The sequence below is a fragment of the Rhinolophus sinicus genome, linkage group LG02 (assembly GCF_036562045.2).
Source record: "Rhinolophus sinicus isolate RSC01 linkage group LG02, ASM3656204v1, whole genome shotgun sequence".
Classification (NCBI taxonomy): domain Eukaryota; kingdom Metazoa; phylum Chordata; class Mammalia; order Chiroptera; family Rhinolophidae; genus Rhinolophus; species Rhinolophus sinicus.
Genome location: NC_133752.1, coordinates 179,629,282 through 179,648,979, shown reverse-complemented (window position 1 = coordinate 179,648,979; position 19,698 = coordinate 179,629,282). Strand labels below are relative to the sequence as shown.

General features: G+C 33.7%; 1 protein-coding gene across 2 annotated transcripts in view; it reads right to left on the bottom strand.

The window, feature by feature from the left end:
* The window catches only part of CFAP54 (cilia and flagella associated protein 54), a 252,306-nt gene that overhangs the window by 131,583 nt on the left and 101,025 nt on the right, over positions 1–19,698 (bottom strand). For both annotated transcript variants that reach the window (XM_019732067.2, XM_019732066.2), the window contains exons 27-34: positions 16,391–16,519; positions 14,596–14,710; positions 12,664–12,753; positions 11,857–11,983; positions 8,591–8,705; positions 8,129–8,226; positions 3,157–3,387; positions 486–628 (exon numbers count right to left, since the gene is read on the bottom strand). In XM_019732067.2, coding sequence (XP_019587626.2) covers positions 486–628; positions 3,157–3,387; positions 8,129–8,226; positions 8,591–8,705; positions 11,857–11,983; positions 12,664–12,753; positions 14,596–14,710; positions 16,391–16,519 — 1,048 coding nt within the window. The remainder of the gene's footprint in view (positions 1–485; positions 629–3,156; positions 3,388–8,128; positions 8,227–8,590; positions 8,706–11,856; positions 11,984–12,663; positions 12,754–14,595; positions 14,711–16,390; positions 16,520–19,698) is intronic.

The following is a 19,698-nucleotide window of genomic DNA, read 5'->3' as shown; positions in this document are numbered from 1 at the left end:
AGACTACCCTGAGTACAAAATCAGTACGTAGAACAGCTATACAACTGTTTTCATGCCTCCTTGCATCAGTATGTTTGGTGGAATTTGTTCTGGAATTTACTTCCACTAAAACATAACAGCTGATAGCAAGTTTTACCTATCTTGACCACTAGAGGCTACTAATATTTTTAAAAGATCATTTTATTTGCGAAACAACCAAATTGTTTTAGATCAGAATACGATATAGATATTTTCAAATATAGTATATGATACTACCATAAAAATAGGAAAATATAAAAGCAGAGCAGTTAAGAATCTCCTACAAAATATCACACCTCAACTAAATCCTGGGTCATTGGAAAACGGGGTATGTACCTCCGTGTGTCTGTTATGGGTGGGTGGGTGTGTGTGTGTGTGTGTGTGTGTGTGTGTGTGTGTATGTGTTGCATTAGTGAATAAAAATCTAGACACAATTTGATAGTATATAAAATATTTACTTATTTTACCTGATGGTAAATTGGCCTTTCTTTTTTTAGCTGTATGAAGGAAATCAAGCATGACTTTATAGTTTTCTAGAGTCAATTTTCCTGTTGGTAATACTGTTCCTGAATTATATAGTGAGAACATATTAGGATCACATGATCGGAAACTGCAAGGGGGAAACAAATCTCATTAAAAAAAACAGTATAATTAAAATTGAATTAAATCTGTCAAATACAGCCTATTTTAATTTTTTAAATGTTTTTGAATTAGTGCTCCCAAATTTTGGATCATAACATATTTGTGCATTTAACCAAAGTCAAACAATTTCCCATTAAATTTTAAAATTATGCAATGTAATTTTGCTTTTAGAAATTTTAACATCAATATTTATTTCACTGAAAGGGATCTTGAAAATGAGAATGGAAGATCTATAGTCACTCTAAGAACTCTAAAACAATAATGTATGTCAACTGAAAACCACCTGATTTAAACACAACTCAGTGCCTACAATATATACTAATGTGTCCATAACAAATGTTTATTTCTTTTTTTAAATAAGGTCTGAGCAATAAATAATCTTCCACCAAAAAATAAATATACATGCATACTGAGTATATATTAACAGATTCAATAAAACTGAATTTAGCACCAAGTTACCCTGCCACAAATTTGATCACTGTCTAACTATTGTGCTGCCAAGTAATCATGAATGGTCATGTATGATTGGAAGCTCAGAGAAGACTTCTCAGTGCTTACCAAAGGACAGTAAGGAAACCCATCTGACCTGAACCATTTTCTCTCTCATGGCCTCATGAATAGGTCACTTTGTCAAAGCCTTCCCGGCTGGTCAGGCAATCTGTTTTGTTTTGTTTTGTTTTGTTTTGTTTTGTTTTGTTTTGTTTTGTTTTGTTTTGAGAACAGAAAATGTTTGATCTTTATGAAGTCTACTTTTTTTTTTTCATTGTGTCACTTTGTGGTTTTTTAATTTATTTTTCAATTATAGTTGATGTAAAGTCACTCAAGAGAGCTCAAAAATGTCTTTTGAATTAATAAAAAGTTTACATTTTTATGAGAAAAAACATTCTGTGTTTATAGAGGTTAAAAATGTATGTTTTAGAGGCTTAAAACAGCTCTAAATAAAATAGAGATTTGCCTAATGCCTACTAATATTGATAGTTATTGTTATATTAGCATGTACAACATAGTGTTAGACATTTATATTCCTTACAAAGTGATCACCCTGGTAAGTGTAGTACCCCTCTGACACCATACATAGTTATTACAATATTATTGACTATATTCCTTATGCTGTACTTTACATCCCTGTGACTATTTTTATAACTGACAGTTTGTATTTCTTAATCCCTTTCACACCTTTTTTCTAACTAATTCTTAAATGCAAACCTGGTCTAGCCCACATACGAAAGAAATCTATCTGGAGACATTTTTGCAAAGGTTCAGCCTGGTAATGATTTTAACCAAAATTCTGGAGAAACAGAGACTGGAAATAACTTCATCGTCGACTCAACATGCATATTTGATCACTGGATTGTTTAAATAAATACTCTCTTAATTCATACCCCTGTCACCAGTCTTTCCTTTATTCAATCCATTTGGTAAAGTGGTAAAATTTCTTATCCTAGCACTGCTCAAAAACCCTTCATAATCCCCACTGTATATAAAGTTCAGATTTAATAGACAGTTAACACTCTACATGATCTGGTACTGACCTACTTTTCTAATTACGTCACACCACTCCTGTTCATATACCCTAGATTCTGATTGGACCATTTGGGTTCTCATCTGTGTTTCCTTCCGTGGCTCTTACTCGTGTTCTTCCACCTACGTGGAATGCCTATATCCATATCTGTTCATTTCTAAATCTTGCACATCTATCAACACCCAGGCCAAGTCGCCCCTCCCCGTGAAACCTTTCCTGTTAGTCTCAACTAAAGTAAAGCTTCCTTCCCAGGAACAGAGAAGACTGTATGAGTATTTCACCTTCTACCATTATTTATAATTATTCATAAACATTTGTGATCTAACCTACCAGACTCTAACTTGTATATCCTCTCCATCTTTGTATGTCCACTGTACCTATCTCAGTACCTTGTATCTAACAGCTACTCAACAAGTATTTTTGAATGAAAGATTCTCTATGACCTTTTTATTGGCTATATAGTAATCTATTTATGTATTTATCTTCCATGTTTATCTCCCAGAACACGTTAGCCAAAGACACTCAAGAGAGCTCAAAAATGTCTTTTGAATTAATAAAAAGTTTACATTTTTATGAGAAAAAATTATCTGTTTATAGAGGCTTAAAATGTATGTTTTAGAGGCTTAAAACAGCTCTAAAAAAAATAGAGATTTGCCTAATGCCTACTAATATTGATAGTTATTGTACAATTAATAATAAATTTCTCTGAAAATTATATTTTCTCCTTTCACTGATACAATATTGAGAAATATAGTCAAAATGTATGCAAATTGGTACTTCATAAGCGCTTAATTTCATCACTTGTTTGGGAAAGATTCTAAGATAAGAAAATAAGAAATACGTCAATGGCCAGAAAAGACAGAAGCATTCTGTAAACCTCTTTAAGCTATTATCGACACTGGAGCCCAGAACATACAAATATAATCTACCTTCATGAGACTTGAAAAGTATTATTCATTGATAATGCGTAATACCTGACCACTGTATGTGAAGTGCAAAATTTCATCTTCGTCCGGTCTGCTAGCTTTATTAAAAGCAAGTTGAAGTGTGCGCTTGCCAGATACAGATTCATCTGAGCCTTCCAGGGCATCTCTTCAAGACACATTTGATGAAACCTCTTTTTCTGAACATACTTAAATATTAGAGGATTCACGTTATCCACCAAGAATCGGTATGCTACTTTTCTAACATCAATTCTCTTATTTCTGCCAAGGGAGAAAGAAGTTTTGAAATTACACAAACTTTCAGATATTTAAAGAGGAATGATTCCAATTTGTACATAATCTATCAAGAAGTTACTTGACTGTCCTTATGCAAATATTTCTGGCTTAGTTACCACTTACTTATGTTGAAAAAGTGAAAATGGGGCAATAAAGAAGGCACAAGAATAAACACTAGGGACAAAGTCACTATGTATTGCCACCAGTTCCCTCAGATGTTTTTGTCCTGAACTCAAACCAAACAGAGCTTTTCTTTTCCATAACCAAAAGGCCACTGAGATTAGACAACTAAATTGTAATGTAACTGTTCACATTCATCAACTAACTTCAAAAATTAACAAGAAAATCATCTCTCTGTACAATTCTTTAAGGAAGAATGGAGCAAAATGTTTTCTAACATCAGCTAGACTGTAGAAGGAAATAAAATATTAGTCAATGATAGGTGAAATAATTTCATAAATCCATATTCAATACACTCTGAAAAATCTAATATTTCAAAATTTAGCTAATAGTTCAGATTCTAAGCATAATATATATTCAGTTTGTTTAAAATAATTCCTATCAAAATCTCAAAGTAGTCTAACTAATTTTATCTTTACATAGTTGTTTATATGGCATGACTTTATCTCTTCAAAATACTTTCATCACTTTTTTTGACTATTGGCAATGTTGCTGTCCCACTGGTCAGTGCCATTCTACCTGATGTTCTTTACTATCAGCCATTAGAGAAAAGCATATTTAAGCCATGAGTATCACTAACACTTATTTTCTTGACTAAAATTTTTTTTTAAATACAGGTATAACACTAAACACTGGCAAGCATGAGGGGAAACTGGGTTACTTATTCATTGCTGGTGGGAATATAAAAAGGTATAGCCACTCTGGAAAAGAGTATGGGATTTCTTACAAAATTAAATATACGCTTCTGTACAACCTAGCAATTACACTCTTGGGCATTTTATCGCAGAGAAAGGAACACTTAAGTCCACAAAAAAACCTGTACGTGAATGTTCATATTATCATTATTTCTAATAGTCATAACTGGAAACAATCCAAATGTCCTTCAGTGGGGTGAATGGTTAAACAAATTGTGGGTCATCCGTACCACAGAATACTACTAAGCAATAATAAGTGAACTAGTTATTCATACAACGTGGGTGGATCTCAAAGGAATTATGCTGAGTGGAAAGAAAAAGCCAATCTTAGAAAGTTACATACTGAATGATTCCATTTTAATAACATTCTTGAAATGACAAAATTATAGAGATGGAGAACAAATCAGTGGTTGCCAGAGGTTAGCAGGGGGATAGGAAGGGAGGTGGCTATAGCTATAAAAAGGGTAGCATAGGGGTTGGGGGGCAGATCTTTGTGATAGAACTGTTCTGTATCTTGACCATGGTGAAGGTCACACAAATCTACAAATGTGATAAAATGGCAGAAAATTAAATACATACACACATGTGTGTACATGCAAAATTGCTTAGTCCGAATAAGGCCAGTGGATTGCATCAATGTCAATTTTCTGTGCTATTGTTCTATAGTTACATAGGTAACATTAGGAGAAACTGGGTGTAGGCTATATAGGCTCTCTTTGAATTATTCTTATAACTGCATATGAATGTACAATTATCTAAAAATAAAAGGTTTTTAAAAATGAGTGTTAGAACAAGGATGCCCACAATTGCAAACACTATTCAAGATTAAACTTCATAATATAAGCATAATATAACCTGTAGGCTAGACAAGAAAAGGAAATAAAAGACTTGAGCATTAGAAAGAAATAAGCGAAACTTTCATTATCTCCTCACAATATGACTGTCCACACAGAAAATCTGCATCTATGAATAAATTATCAAGTTGTATAGACTATCAAGTTGTTTATAAGTCAATTATATTCCTATTCAAAAGAACAGAAGCATTTAAAATGTAATTTTAAAATACTATTTATACTAACACAAAAAAAGCATTTATTTGATGTAACTAACAAAAGGTGTATAACATCTTTATGGAGAATATCATAAAAATGTATTTAAAAGCATTAAATAAGGCCTAAGTATGTGGTCTGTCTACTAATTGAAAGACTCAATATTATTTTTTAAAAAAATCTTCCCAAACCAATCTATATATTCCATTCTATCTCTATCAAAAGCACAAGTTTTCTGTGTTACTTGACAAGCTATTCCAAACTACAAGGTCAAAGAATTAAATTTGCGAACTTGTTGCAATGATGTTGCTAAACTTTTTTGATATCAGAGGGATTATTCATTATGAATTTGTACCAACTGGACAAACAGTTAACTAAGTTTACTATTTGGAAGTGCTGAAGAGGCTGCGTGAAAAAGTTAGGCGACCTGAACTTTTCACCAGCAATTCCTGGCTCTTGCATCATGACAATGCACCAGCTCACACGGCACTGTCTGTGAGGGAGTCTTTAGCCAGTACACAAATAATTGTATTGGAACACCTCCCTACTCACCTGATTTGGCCCCCAATGACTTCTTTCTTTACCCTAAGATAAAGGAAATGTTGAAAGGAAGACATTTTGATAACATTCAGGACATTGAGGGTAATACGATGACAGCTCTGATGGTCATTCCAGAAAAAGAGTTCCAAAATTGCTTTGAAGGGTGGACTATAGCTTCCCAAGGGGAGAACTTCAAGTGTGACTATAGTGATATTCAGCAATGAGGTATGTAGCACTTTTTCTAGGATGAGTTCATGAACTTAATTGTCTGACCTCGTATTTTGTGGAAGAATACCCAGGAGTTAAGACAAATGATGGAAAGCAACATACTAGAGAGACTTGTTCTATCAGACAAGACTTAATTTAAAGCTATAATAATTATGATGGTGTGATATTGATATAGATAAATAGACTAACGGCACAGAAAAGAGGTCTTAAAACTACGTATAAGAAAATTTAATGACAAAAGTGACAGTGATCACAGAATAGGCTACTCAATAAATGGGACTAGCCACTGGGTTACTACAAAGAGACTAAAAGAGAGGGGAAGGGGGACTCTTCCTCTCACCATTCATGAAAATAAATTACAGCTGGATGAAATTCCTAAATGTGAAAATCAAAAATTTTAAATCACTTAGAAAATACCTTTACTACCTTAGGTTAGAGAAGAATTTCAAAAACAGTAAAAGGAAATATTGTTACATTTGACTCCATTAACAATTACAACTTCTAATTTAAAAAAAAAAAAACCTTTAAACTGTAAATAGATGAACCACAAACTGGGAAAAGCATTAGCATAAAAACTTCTAAAAATAAATGAGAAAATAAAAGTTTCTAAATGTGCAAGGATCTAAACAAGCAGTCCTGCAAATAGAAAAGCCCTAGGGTCTATTGAAAAGATGAAAAGATGCCTAACCTCATCAATAATCAAAGAAATAAAAATTAAAATAACAATGAGATAAAACTTCGTAACTCATAGTTTCACAAATATTTGAAAATTTGACAATAGTATCAAGTGTTGGTGAAGATGTTGAATAATGAAAAATTGACACACCACTGATGAAAATTTAGGAACAGCTTAGTAATAACCAGTAATGGATATAAAAAGTAAATATGTTCACATCTTAGGAGCTGCACTCCTATGTATTTATACCAGAAACTCTCACATGTGCATATAGAGATATATACAAGAATGTCCTCTGTAGTACTGCTTGCAATAATGAAAAATTGAAAACAATTTAAGTGTCCATTTGCAGGAGACTAAATAAAGGTCATTGATTCATACAATGGAATACTATACAGAAGTGAAATGCATAACTAGACTTATTCATTATCAACGTGAAAGAAATCTTACAAGCGTGAGGAAAAAGAACAAATTGGCAAAGCAAATTTTAAAAAACAGTAAAATACATTATTTAGGGGTATACAGATATATCAATTTAAATATAAAGTCACTTATAAGCATGATAAATTACTTCTGGGATAAGGGGGATGAAAATACATTGCAAGAGGGATGCATGAGAATTTCAACTGTATTTCAAATGTTTTATATTATAAGCTACATATTCAATATACACATGTTCATTTGTTATATTATTTTCTATACCCGTCTAAAATATGTCATAATATAAATTTTAAAAGTAAAGGACTACTCAAACAGACAGTAGCCAAATGTAAACAAAAAGAGAATGGTTCTGTTAATATCTATATGTTGCAAATTAAGATCAAAATCACTAACCACGTAAAGAAAGATATTACATAATGAACCTAATATATATATATATACACACACATATATATACATATATACATATACATATATACATATATATATATATACACATATATATGTAAACAGTGTACAGGAATCACAAATGCATACTCACAAAAATAGAAGTTAAACATTTTACCATGATAAGTTTATGATTTAAGTTTTATGAATAAGAACATTAGGTCCACCAATAATTAAAAGTAATTTACCAATTTGGTTTCCTGACCATCCTACCTAAACTACTACCTCCGCTACCTCCACCCCAGGGTAATTACTCTAGCATATCATCATGTTTACTTATTTTATAAAATTTATGAACATTGTAAATTGTCTTATGTGTATATTTACTTGTTTACTGTGCTTCTTTCATTAGTATGTAAGCTCCCTCAGGGCAGTGATCTTATCTGTCTAGTTAACTAGTGCCCAAAATAATGCCCAACATATAGTAACCTTCAGGTAAAAGTTTTTAAAATTAATCAAATAATTAATACCTTTCATGTTCCATCATTTCAGAAATACATGGATTTCTGGAAAAAAATTCTCTTAGTGTTTCCATTTTTTTAACATTTTTTCTTTGTATTTCTGCAGTCTTAAAATAGGAGAAAACAAAAATGTTACAGTCTACAATTAAACTCTGAACACAATATTATAATTTACTCATACTCTAATGCTTATCTCTTGACATTAACATACAGTGGTTTCTTTATGCCCCTCAATTAAAATTATTATCAAAAGTAACAATAGTACCCCTGCGGACAAAAAAATATGATTATAAAAATATCCATATGATAACTTAAGAATTATAATGTATTGCAGAATTATAAAATTATGCTTGTTGGTATTCCCTTCTGTTTTATATTATAATAAATTATAATGCAGAGATGCAATCATCTCTAGATACATGAATCTCTTCATTTCATTAACTTAAAATTCAAAACTCATATGAAACTTACTCTTCCAATCTCCATTACTACAGCTCTGAACTTCTTCACAGGTTTAGTCAACTTTTTACAGAAAATATTGTCCTTATATTTCAGTTTCTTCATTCCAAGTAGGGACTCATTTCTCCTAATACAAAAAGATAAAAGTCAGTAAAAGGATCTCCAAGAATTTGCAAAACTAACCCAAAGTAGTGAAATTTAATGAAGGTTGTCACTGAAATTATGCAAGAAGATCCAAAATTGTTTGTGTATCACACATAAATTAGACTGACATTTTCCTGGTCATCAAGGAATAGCTGGCCTCTCAAAAGAGCAAAATGCAAATCGTACCATAAAATTTTATTAGAGCTGATGTGTGAGGTAGGAAAAATAGAATTGGACCAAAAATAGAATTGGACCAAAAATAGAATTGGACCAAAAATAAACACTTCCCTGTAAAACTGAGACGATAACTACGTGAGGGTGACTGACCCTAAACAAGCTACCTTGCTTCCAACAGAGTCTCTCTTTGGTTCCATCATGTGCCACTATCGCCTTCTAGATACCAACAAAAGCTAAGCACTTTAGATGACTACTAAACTTTCTCCCTTCCCCCAATCACCTGTAGGGATTCTTAACCTTGTTTTTTTAATCTGTCATGACCCCCTGTGGTAATGTGGCCCACTATCCAAATACTATAAAGTCTCTCATTATTCCACCTCTATTGACACTTACCACTTATTTTCTCTGAATTTTACACCTTTCCTAAAATTTATATTTCTTTTGGTAAGTACTTGCTGGGTACAGCAAAACTCTACTATAACATGATAATCAGAATCCAAAACTTGAATAAAATTTAGGGTCACATCAACACAAGGCTAAGAAAATGACTGGGTGAGTCTGGATAGCTGGTTCCAGGAGTTGGGGTTCCACATTCATCTTGGTCCCACTGTTGGTTTGGCCTCTCGCTTCCAGTTTAATGATCATGATCTTGGATCCTGTGGTTCGTTGGGACTCCAGCCCAGCTGCAGCAATTCCAAGAATCTCCCAGTTAATGAGATATAATATGTATGGTGTCAGATGGGTACTAGATTTATCGAGGTGATAGATGGGAGGGGTTGGGGGCAGGGCGAAAAAGGTGAAGGGATTTAGAAGTACAAATTGGTAGTTTATTGGTAGAAAAGTCATGGGGATATAAAGTAAGGCATAGGGAATATAAACAATAATATGGTAATAACTATGTATAATGCCAGTGGGCACTAGACTAGTCAGAGGGATCACTTCTTAAATTATATAAATGTCTAACCACTATGCTGTACACCTGAAATAAATATAATACTGAATGTCAACTGTAATTAATTTTTTTAAAAAGGTGGAGAAGGTGAAAGGGAATAAGCAGTCCAAATTTCCAGGTATAAAAACAAATAAGTCATGGGACTGTAATGTACAGTATGGGGAATATAGTCAATAATATTGTGATAGCGTGGTATATGGTGTCAGATGGTTGCTGGACTTATCATGGTGATCATTTCTTCAGGTATACAAATGTTGAATAACTATGGTGTATACCTGAAACTAATATAATATTGTATGTTAACTATATATTAATTTAAAAATCTTTAAAAACATAATCATAGGGATGTAAAGTATAGCATAAGGAACATAGTCAATAATATTGTAATTACTATATATGGTGTCAGATGGGTACTAGATTTGTCAGGGTGATCACTTCATAAGTTATATAAATGTCTAATCGCTATGTTGTACACCTGAAACTAATATAATATTGTATGTCAACTATAATTGAAATAATGAAAAATTACTTAAAAAAATAAAAATTGAAAAAAAAGTAACAAAAAGTCCATACTTTAAATGTTACCAGGACAACTGGTAAAATTTTTAGTGAAAAATAAACCCTAAAGTTTCATCTAAATCCCCCATATCAAAATAAATTCCATATGGATTAAAACATTAAACATACACCATAAAATCATAAAGTTGGAAGAAAATACAGCTGCGTATTTGTTGCAGCATGAGAAAATTTCTTTGTGTAAAAATATGTTAAGCATATGAACACAAAAGAAAACAGATATTTCTATCAAAGTAGAAATCAAGGTGCGGCATCTGCCCCTCCTTTGTATTCCCTGACTTGGAGAAGGTCATCATCCTAAAACAGGTGCTCAGCCTGGAAAATTGAAATCATTACCTTGGTTTGAACTCAGTTATACTGCTCAATCTCCAACCTCAGAACTTTTATTATACCACTGGTCAATGCTCTAAGCCACTTACTCTTATTCAGAAAGAGTTTTCCTCTTTTAGAATATCTATTTTGCTTAGATTGGATCTCCACCGTCAGCCCTCCAAATTTCATTGCATACTGATAGTGTCTTCTAACTTTCTCTGGTATCGAGAACATTATTTACAGCTTCTAAACATCTAATTTTGGCTTTTCTTTTTTTTTTACTTAATGGAACTTTCTAATTCTGACCAATTCTCTTATTACTACGGCCTGCCTCATTTAATAAAAGCAATTTCCTCTTTCATCTTTCGAAAAATGAAATACATATATTCCAAGCTTTTGTTCTAATAAATGAAGTGCATATTTTAGGAAGACTATTTGCCTGTGTATTTTTATAATAATATTTTGCTTCTGCTGTCATTTTTAAAATGGACCTCATGTTATTGGTGTTTCCTATTACTAAAATGAGATAGATCTAGGCCTAGTGGTGAAAGTAAAACCCAGTTGTTAGAATAAAAGTTGGGTTCATTTGGCATCTCTCATAACTAGCATGAAACACTATAATTTTCTTTGGGGACAAAGAAAATCATCCAGGCTTACAGAACAAGAGGAACAGCTTTAAGTTTTACTACTTCTATTTGAGGAACTCTCCATTCGTATATGCAAATGGAACCCCAAAGAATTGCTTTGCTTGCTAACGTAGAGGAATTAGAAAAGCATGGTAAATGACAGAAACTGGACCCAGAAACCTATGCATGAGGAGGTGATGGCTAAGAGACGTTATTATCCATTTTGACTCAATAGCAAAACGGCATACTTTATTTCCTGCTAGAAATGAATGTGCTCTAGTCTTACTCCTTAGTGCAGTTATATAAATATTTTTATGTTTAGTCATTTATTTACGCAGATAGATATAAATCCTCATTATCTCCCAGGTGGCTGTTTTAACTGCCTATATCTTACCCTCTTTTGCATCCACCCTTTGTATCATTAAGTGACAACATTATTCATTTTTTAAAGCTGTGATTCATAATACTAATAAAACAGATATTACAAGTACCTTTTCAAGAAGTCATAGACAGGATTTGTTATCTCCACCATAAGGTGAAATTTTTCATCATGCATACATTTTAGCATAACTTGCGTAAAAAATTCCAGGAATCTAGGCTTCTGCTTAAATTTCATAACTGTGAAAACAAGGACGTGTATAGTTATCAGTACATTTAGTTATTGGTGCTGAGAGGTTACTATTGCTAATAGTCATTTTGTTCCAACAGGCAAGTTTATTAACCTGCTTTTTAGATTTCTCACTTTTAAAAACTACATAGGAGTAAATGTGGTGAGAACCATCGTTTTTCTAAAATCAAATAATCCTTTACAGTCTATATTTCTATTATTTTCCAAATAACTTAGTGTTGAGAAATATTTCCAATAAGTTGTCTCTAATGTATGACTAGTTGGGAAAAACTGCTGATAATTATCAGAATAACTAGTTACCCTAATTTTTATTATGTTTCACTCTGAGTTAAGTAATCATGCTGCTATTTCTTCATAGCTGAACTTAAAGATCACTAACACAGTTTTCAATTCCCTAGTTTTTGTAAGCTTCATAATAACATCTTTTACTACCAAAATAAGCCACCCTCAAGGTTCTGTCTTTCCAGACTTTAAATCAGATACCTGTTTAGGTCTCTTTCATTACTTGACAATCAAGAGTCTGCATTATTCTGAATGGGTAAGAACACAAAATCTTCAGGTTTTTAAGTAGAAAATAGGTTTTTAAGGAGAAAACAACAGCAGAATCCACAGAATAAATGATCTTTAAAGTAAGTTGAGTGAACAGCATACATACGTTTAGGTCACCCACCTTCTTTCACAGCAACTTTGACTGACCAATTTAAAACTATAGGGTAAAGAAATATAGGATCTTCTGTTCCTGAGAGCTCAGTTGTAGTATCTAAGGTTAAAAAAATATAAGTTGTAAGTTCTGTTTAACATCAATAACCAAATATGAAATTCTTTGGAGGGGATGAAAAAATAATAAAATACCCAAGTATTCTTTCTGAATTATGTGCCTTAAAAATATCAATTATAACATATTTTGGAGATTAAAAAAACCCAATAATCTCAATTGTTTCTCTTTCATTTTTCCCCCTAAAAGCCAATAAATGTACTACCAAATAAGTGAAGAGTTTCCAAGGCATGAGTCTCTCTTATTCAGCAGCTGTCATGTATCAGGAAATCCCAGACTCATAAACCTACCAATTACATTAATTACATTTTTATAAAATTATTTTTAAAAGATAGTAAAACATAGAATAATGAACAACACAGCCACTGGAGCCAGACTTCCTAGGTTCAGATTCTAACCCTGACACTTTTTAGTTATGAGACCTTGGGAAGTCAGTCAGTTTCTCTGTGCCTCAGTTTCTTCGTCTTTAAAATGAGGATAATAATAATACCTTCTTCATATAGTTTTTATGTAAGGATTATATGATTTCTAATATATATAAAACACTAAAAGCAGTTTCTGGCACACAGGAAGCACAAAGCATAAAACTATTATTTTTATTATTGTTTTGTTACTGAATGTACTATTCAGTTAGTAAAACTTGTAACATTACATTGTGCTTCTTAGTAAAATGTGAGGGTTTTTTTGGATAATATGAAAACAAATAATTCATATTTCTAGGGTACTCTACATTTTAAAGAATTATATTTTTTATAAGTAACCAGACAATTACATAGTTTCCCAAAACTGTGTTTATGGATATATGAATATTCATATATGAATATATTAATATGGTTATATGACTACTAGAGCATTGGGTTCAATTCATAAATTCAGCTTGAAACAGACATGGAGCATGACGAAAAACAGTGAGAGATCCAAGTCAAGGAATTCCAAAACATTACAACCACCCCGATATAACCGAGACACACAGTATGAGATGTGAGATCGGGAGGGACACAAAATTCCACAAGTATAGTCAGTTCCCGAAAGACCTAGGGGCCAAAAGTGGAGCCTCCTACATAACAGAAATTTAGGTACTCTCTTGTTCGTCTAGAAGGTCTGATGTACTTGCTTTTTAAAAATGTGTTAATATTTACCATCACCAGAAACTAAATCAATTTCTTAAGCAAATTTCCAAACTGCAAACTCCAAAATTCCAATCAATGTGCTAACATATTGGTCCATTATGAAATTACTATACAGCACAATGACCTGAAATTAAACTAATCTGTCACGTGAGTAGGTGGTGGTTCAGATCACTCAGGCATCAGCCCCTTATGCTGTCCCTTTATTTCTCAGTTACATTTTTGCCTTTAGAGCAGTGACTCTCAATTTTGCGCCCTCCCTCCCCAACATATTTGCTTCCCAGTTGGATGTCAGAGCTGGGGAAATGGTGTGCTATGAATCTCTGGGTAGAGACTAGGGATGCTGTTCAACATCCCCAATGCCTAGGACAATCCCCTACAACAAAGAATTATCTGGCCCAAATTGGCAATAGCGTCAAGGTTGAAAAACCCTGTTTTAGAATCAGAAGATTTAGGCTCAAAGCCAGCTACGTAATCCTAAATAATTTATTTACTCTTTATGAGTCACATCTGTAAAAAGAGTTAGCAATCCCTTATTAACAGAGTATTGTTAAAATTAATGACACCATATAAAAGCACTGTATAAACCTTAAAGGGTTTACCTAATGCTAATCTCCTCTTAATGCTTTTAACAAAATATTTTCTTGTTTTTAAAAATATAACGCTAAACAGAAGTACATAGAAAGAAAAAAATGACTACATTGCTTTGTCAGTTTGAGAAGGTGTGTCTCCAACAAGGCAAGCTGTTCGTGTATTTTTTCAGGTGACAATATCTGTTGTGGCCTCTTAGTCTTGGAAAACTTCTTAGGCGAACCCTAGAAACATTGGTGAAATGTCAGAATGTATGTACTTCAACATGTTTCAACAGTTGTCATTTTCAAGTAACAGTCTTTAAATTATGTTTTCATACTTAGTAAACAAAGCTATGAGGTACATGGCTAAATAATACAAATTAATAATTACTACTAACAGTCATCGTGTTCTAACTACACATCAGACACAGTATGCAGTATTTTATGGAAGTTGACCAAAATACTTCTTTTCTTCTCTCTCCCTTCCTCCCAGTAACTCCCACCCCTCCTAAAGAGCACCCCAGATACACACACACTCTCCTGAAAGCAGCTGAGCATATGTCTCTAAAAATCCTCAAAAGAAAATTCCCAGCATGCCCTTAGAAATGTATCACTTATTTTCTTTTTTTCCCTTTCCTTATTTCAGAGGGAGCTTCTTTACAACTAAGCTAATTGTCTTTCTGCTTTGCCTTTCATTGAAACGTAACAGGATCAGTAATTAGTGAATTAAAAATTGGTGGGTCTGTGCACAGGCTCCCCACCATCACTAAGAACTGACCAGTTAATGTCTTTTGTTCTGAAAAACAAAACAAAACAAAAAAAACCTCCCAAGTCTCGTTAGGCGTAAAGCAACCTTGAGTGGCTATAATGATTTCCGACTCCTCTTAATTAGCTTCTCAGTCCCTACAGGCTTGTCAGAAGGAAGTATCACAACCTTCTGCTGGACCAGAGGCTCCAACGAGAAAGGCGTGGGGTCCTCACCACAGTGCTGTGCAGGCACGTGTCCTGAGCTAAAACCTGGGTGATATGAAGGACTGGCTGATGGACTCTGAGAGTGAACAACACTTGGTGGAAAAAAACCCTCATATTGCTTCCAGCTTAATCAAAATTCTCTCCAGACAAAGCAATCCCCCTCAAAAACAAAGTATTAACAGCTAAAAAAATCCATCCAGTAAAAGACTGCTAATATTTGAAGCTTTTTATGGCAAACAAATGCTCACTTGGAAACTCAACATATGATAGCCAAAGAAATAGAGCTATTCCGAGTGACACAGGCTGGGGGATAATAGTCTCTATCCGACCTCAGTCACGGAAGGGGCTTCAAGTAATTCCTAGTGCACCTCAGAAACGTGATAAATGAAGCTACAGTTCAAGATTTGATGTACAAAAAATGTAACCACATAGTTTCTACGAAAGGCAATAAGACAGGTTCTAGTAAGACCCATGCTTGGGGGGTAGGTATTAAAAAGTAATCTCAAACATTAGCGGTCTCACAAAGAAGGCAATTTAGGTGTGACCATGAGTTTAGGAAATCTATTCTGAATACAATGAAAAGCTCTGATAAGTGTTCACTACATTCAATGACCCACCCAGAATAATACAATCTGGGAGAGATTTGGGAGAGGCTTCACAGGCCTTTTAGTCCAATGTCCAACTGAGTGTAGGAAGTTTTCAACCAACCCCGAACTGATGGCAGCACTGGTGATGGGGAACTATTCAGTATTCTAGCATGGATGCCTTTTCATTTTTAAAAATCACGATTAAAAGGAAAAAGAAGCGCTCTTCACTATATATTATTTTTCCTTTATGTAAATATGACCAATTAAAAACTGATCCATTTTTTAACATGTTTACTAATACTACATGACCTCTTGAAAGACCCAACTAAACATAAGCTTAAAGATGAGAAAAAAGAATAATTACCTCCTCTTGTGTTTCTTCTTGGTCAGTAGTACCAGATAGCGACTGGCATCCGAATGTGATGTCCAACATCTTTTTCCCGTAATTTATAATAATTACTGCCAGGTCGTATTCCTTCCATGAACGCAGAATCTAATTTAAAATATTTATTAATTATCTCTGTTGGAAACTCTTGTCTATTCTCAAGTGTCTTGTAGCATCTTTCATAAACTCAAAACTCCCATTAATGTTTTGGATCTAAGAACTCCCCTGTTTCTGTTAAGGAAATTGGAAGCTTACCCCCAGATCATATTTCCTAAGAAATAAAACCACATGATTCCACTACTCTGAATAAAGGACAAATAACAGAAACTCATCAATAATGAATTTCCCATATCTCTGGGACATATAGCCACACACGTTTCGGCATACTAAGTTAACTAAGAAAATATTTCCACTTAAAAGATTCATGTTAAAATAAAATCATTTTTAAAGACCACATAACTACTAGCTCTTGTCTTCAGTTGCTGTCTATGTGAAATGGCACAATTGCTGACCACATGGTGTTTTGGCATGGCGGGGGTGGGATAGTTGGCATTTATATCAGTAAATGATATACAAGGCATTCTGGGAGTGAACTGAACTAGAGTTAAGCTGTTTTTGGCAGATTCTCCATGAACCCTAGGGGAAGCAGACACTGTATCATAAGAAGGGGAGTAGCCCACTCTGCCACTCTCATCCACAGTCTCTGTTACTAATTGTTATTCTTGGCCTTCTCTATCCTGGCCTTTACCTACCTCTCTAGCGTAATCTTTTCACCATTCATCTCCTTGTACTTGAGTTTACAAAATATTTAGCCAAGTACAAATTCTGACACTCACCATGGTTTCAGGCTGCCATGCCTTCCTACGGCTGAGCCATTTCCCAGAACACCTTCCCCACCTTGTTTATATAACTCTACCTGGTCATTAAAACCTGAGCTCTAGCATCAACTCTAGGAAAGCGTCCCTGACCAGCAATCTGATTTGCATAGAGCCTGCTGTAGTGAAGGGTCACATGAAGCAGACACAGTCATTGTGAATCCCACAGGGCAATATTCTGAGGGTATTCTGAGGGTATGAATTTGTTATTTCTAGATGTATTCTGTTAAGTTGAATAAATTAGTATTTAAGATAAGTAACAACTGTTACCTCCCAAGCAGGGAAAGGATATAATAAGGTGGCTGAAAACAGTGAGTAGCTGCTTAAACCTGATGAGACTGACCTAATGCAAGGTGCTAAGAACTAGAAATATTTCCATGGGACCAAGGAAATAGTTTTAAACTAATGCTGACTATGGAACAGAGTGTGGGAGGGAAAATGGTAAAATAAAGTTTGAAAAGGTAGATGGGGTTTGTTATACAGGGCCTTGAATGCCAGGCAAAACAGTCCAATCTCATTATAAAATTGATACAAGAGGGAGCAAATTTTGTCATTAGTAAACAAAAATGAGCTAATGTTTGTTCTTGACTCATCTTTGCTCCCTGACATATTTAGGTCCTAGGCTCATAGAATATTACGTAATTTTTCCCCATTTTAAGATGTCAGTAGAAAACACTAAATAATAAAGAACTATTCCAATCAAAAGAAAGAGAACCAATTCTACTTAACATATCAAATGGTGAACAGAAATAAAAAGACTATGCCAGATGTTTAGCATAATAATTGTTTAACAATGCAAAATAATGGAACATTTAAGATGACGTTTCTCAGTATTTGGAATTCTGGCAACTTTTAGAAAAAACTACTGCACTTATAGAAGAAAGCCTGAGTCATCTGAAAAGATTGCCATTTTTTTTTAACAGAGCAAAGAAAAGAAACAGAGTCATTTAACTAACTAGGCTTTACCTATCTTAAGAGAAAATCCATATAAATGTGTGTTTAGGACTTTTGGTCAAGATGGTGAAGTAGGTAAACACTGAACAAAACTCTGAAAAAGAGCTAAACAAAATGGAGACAAGTAATCTACCAGACGCAGAGTTTCAAACACTAGATATAAGGATGCTCAATGATCTCAGGGAGAACTCCAAAAAAGAGAAAGGAAATATAAAAATGGAGATAAAAAACATAAAAAAGAACCAGTCAGAAATAAAGACTACAATAACTGAAATGAAGAATACATTACAGGGAATCAATAGTAGATTAGATAAAGCAAAGGACTGAATCAGTGCTTTAGAAGTTAAGGTAGTAGGAACACCCAACCAGAACAGCAAAAAGAAAAAGTATTCCAAAAAAAATGAGGATAGTTTAAGGGGCCTCTGGGACAATATCAAGTGTACCAACAGTTGCATCATAGGGGCACCAGAAGGAAATGAGAGAGAACAAGGAATTGAAAAACGTATTTGAAGAAATAATGACTGAAAACTTCTCTAAACTGGTGAAGGAAATAGATATACAAGCCTAGGAAGCACAGAGAATCCCAAAGAAGATGAACTCAAAGAGGCCCACACCAAGACACATCATAATTAAAATGCCAAAAGTTAAAGACAAAGAGAGAATCTTAAAAGCAGCAAGAGAAAAGCAGTTAGTTAACTACAAGGGAGCCCCCATAAGACTGTCAATTGATTTCTCAACAGAAACTTTGCTGGCCAGAAGGATTGGCAAGAAATATTCAAAGTGATGAAAAGCAAGGACAGGACCTACAACCAAGATTACTCTAACGAGCAAAACTAACATTTAGAATCAAATCACAGATAAAGAGCTTCCCAGACAAGAAAATACTAAAGGAGTTCCTCGCCACCAAACCAGGAATGTTAGAGGGACTTCTTAAAGACAAAAAAAAAAAAAAAAAAAAAAAGAATAAAATGACCATAACTACATATTTATCAATAATTACTTTCAATGTAAATGGATTCAAAAGTACCCACTGGCACTATACATAGCTATTACCATATTATTGACTATATTCCCTATGCTTTATTTTACATCCCCATGACTATTCTGTAACTACCAATTTTTACTTCTTAATGCCTTCACCTTTTCACTCTGTCTCCCAAACCCCCCATCTATCACCCCAATAAATCAAGTGCACATCTGACACCATACATAGTTATTACAATATTATTGACTATATTCCTTATGCTATTCCACATAACCCAATCAAAAGATAGGGTGGCTGAATGGATAAGAAAACAAAACCCTTACATATGCTGTCTACAAGAGACTCACTCCAGATCAAAAGACACACACAGACTAAAAGTGAAGGGATGAGAAAAAAGATATTTCATGAAAATGGAAACAAAAACAAAAAAATCTGAGATAGCAATACTTATATCAGACAAAATAGACTTTAAA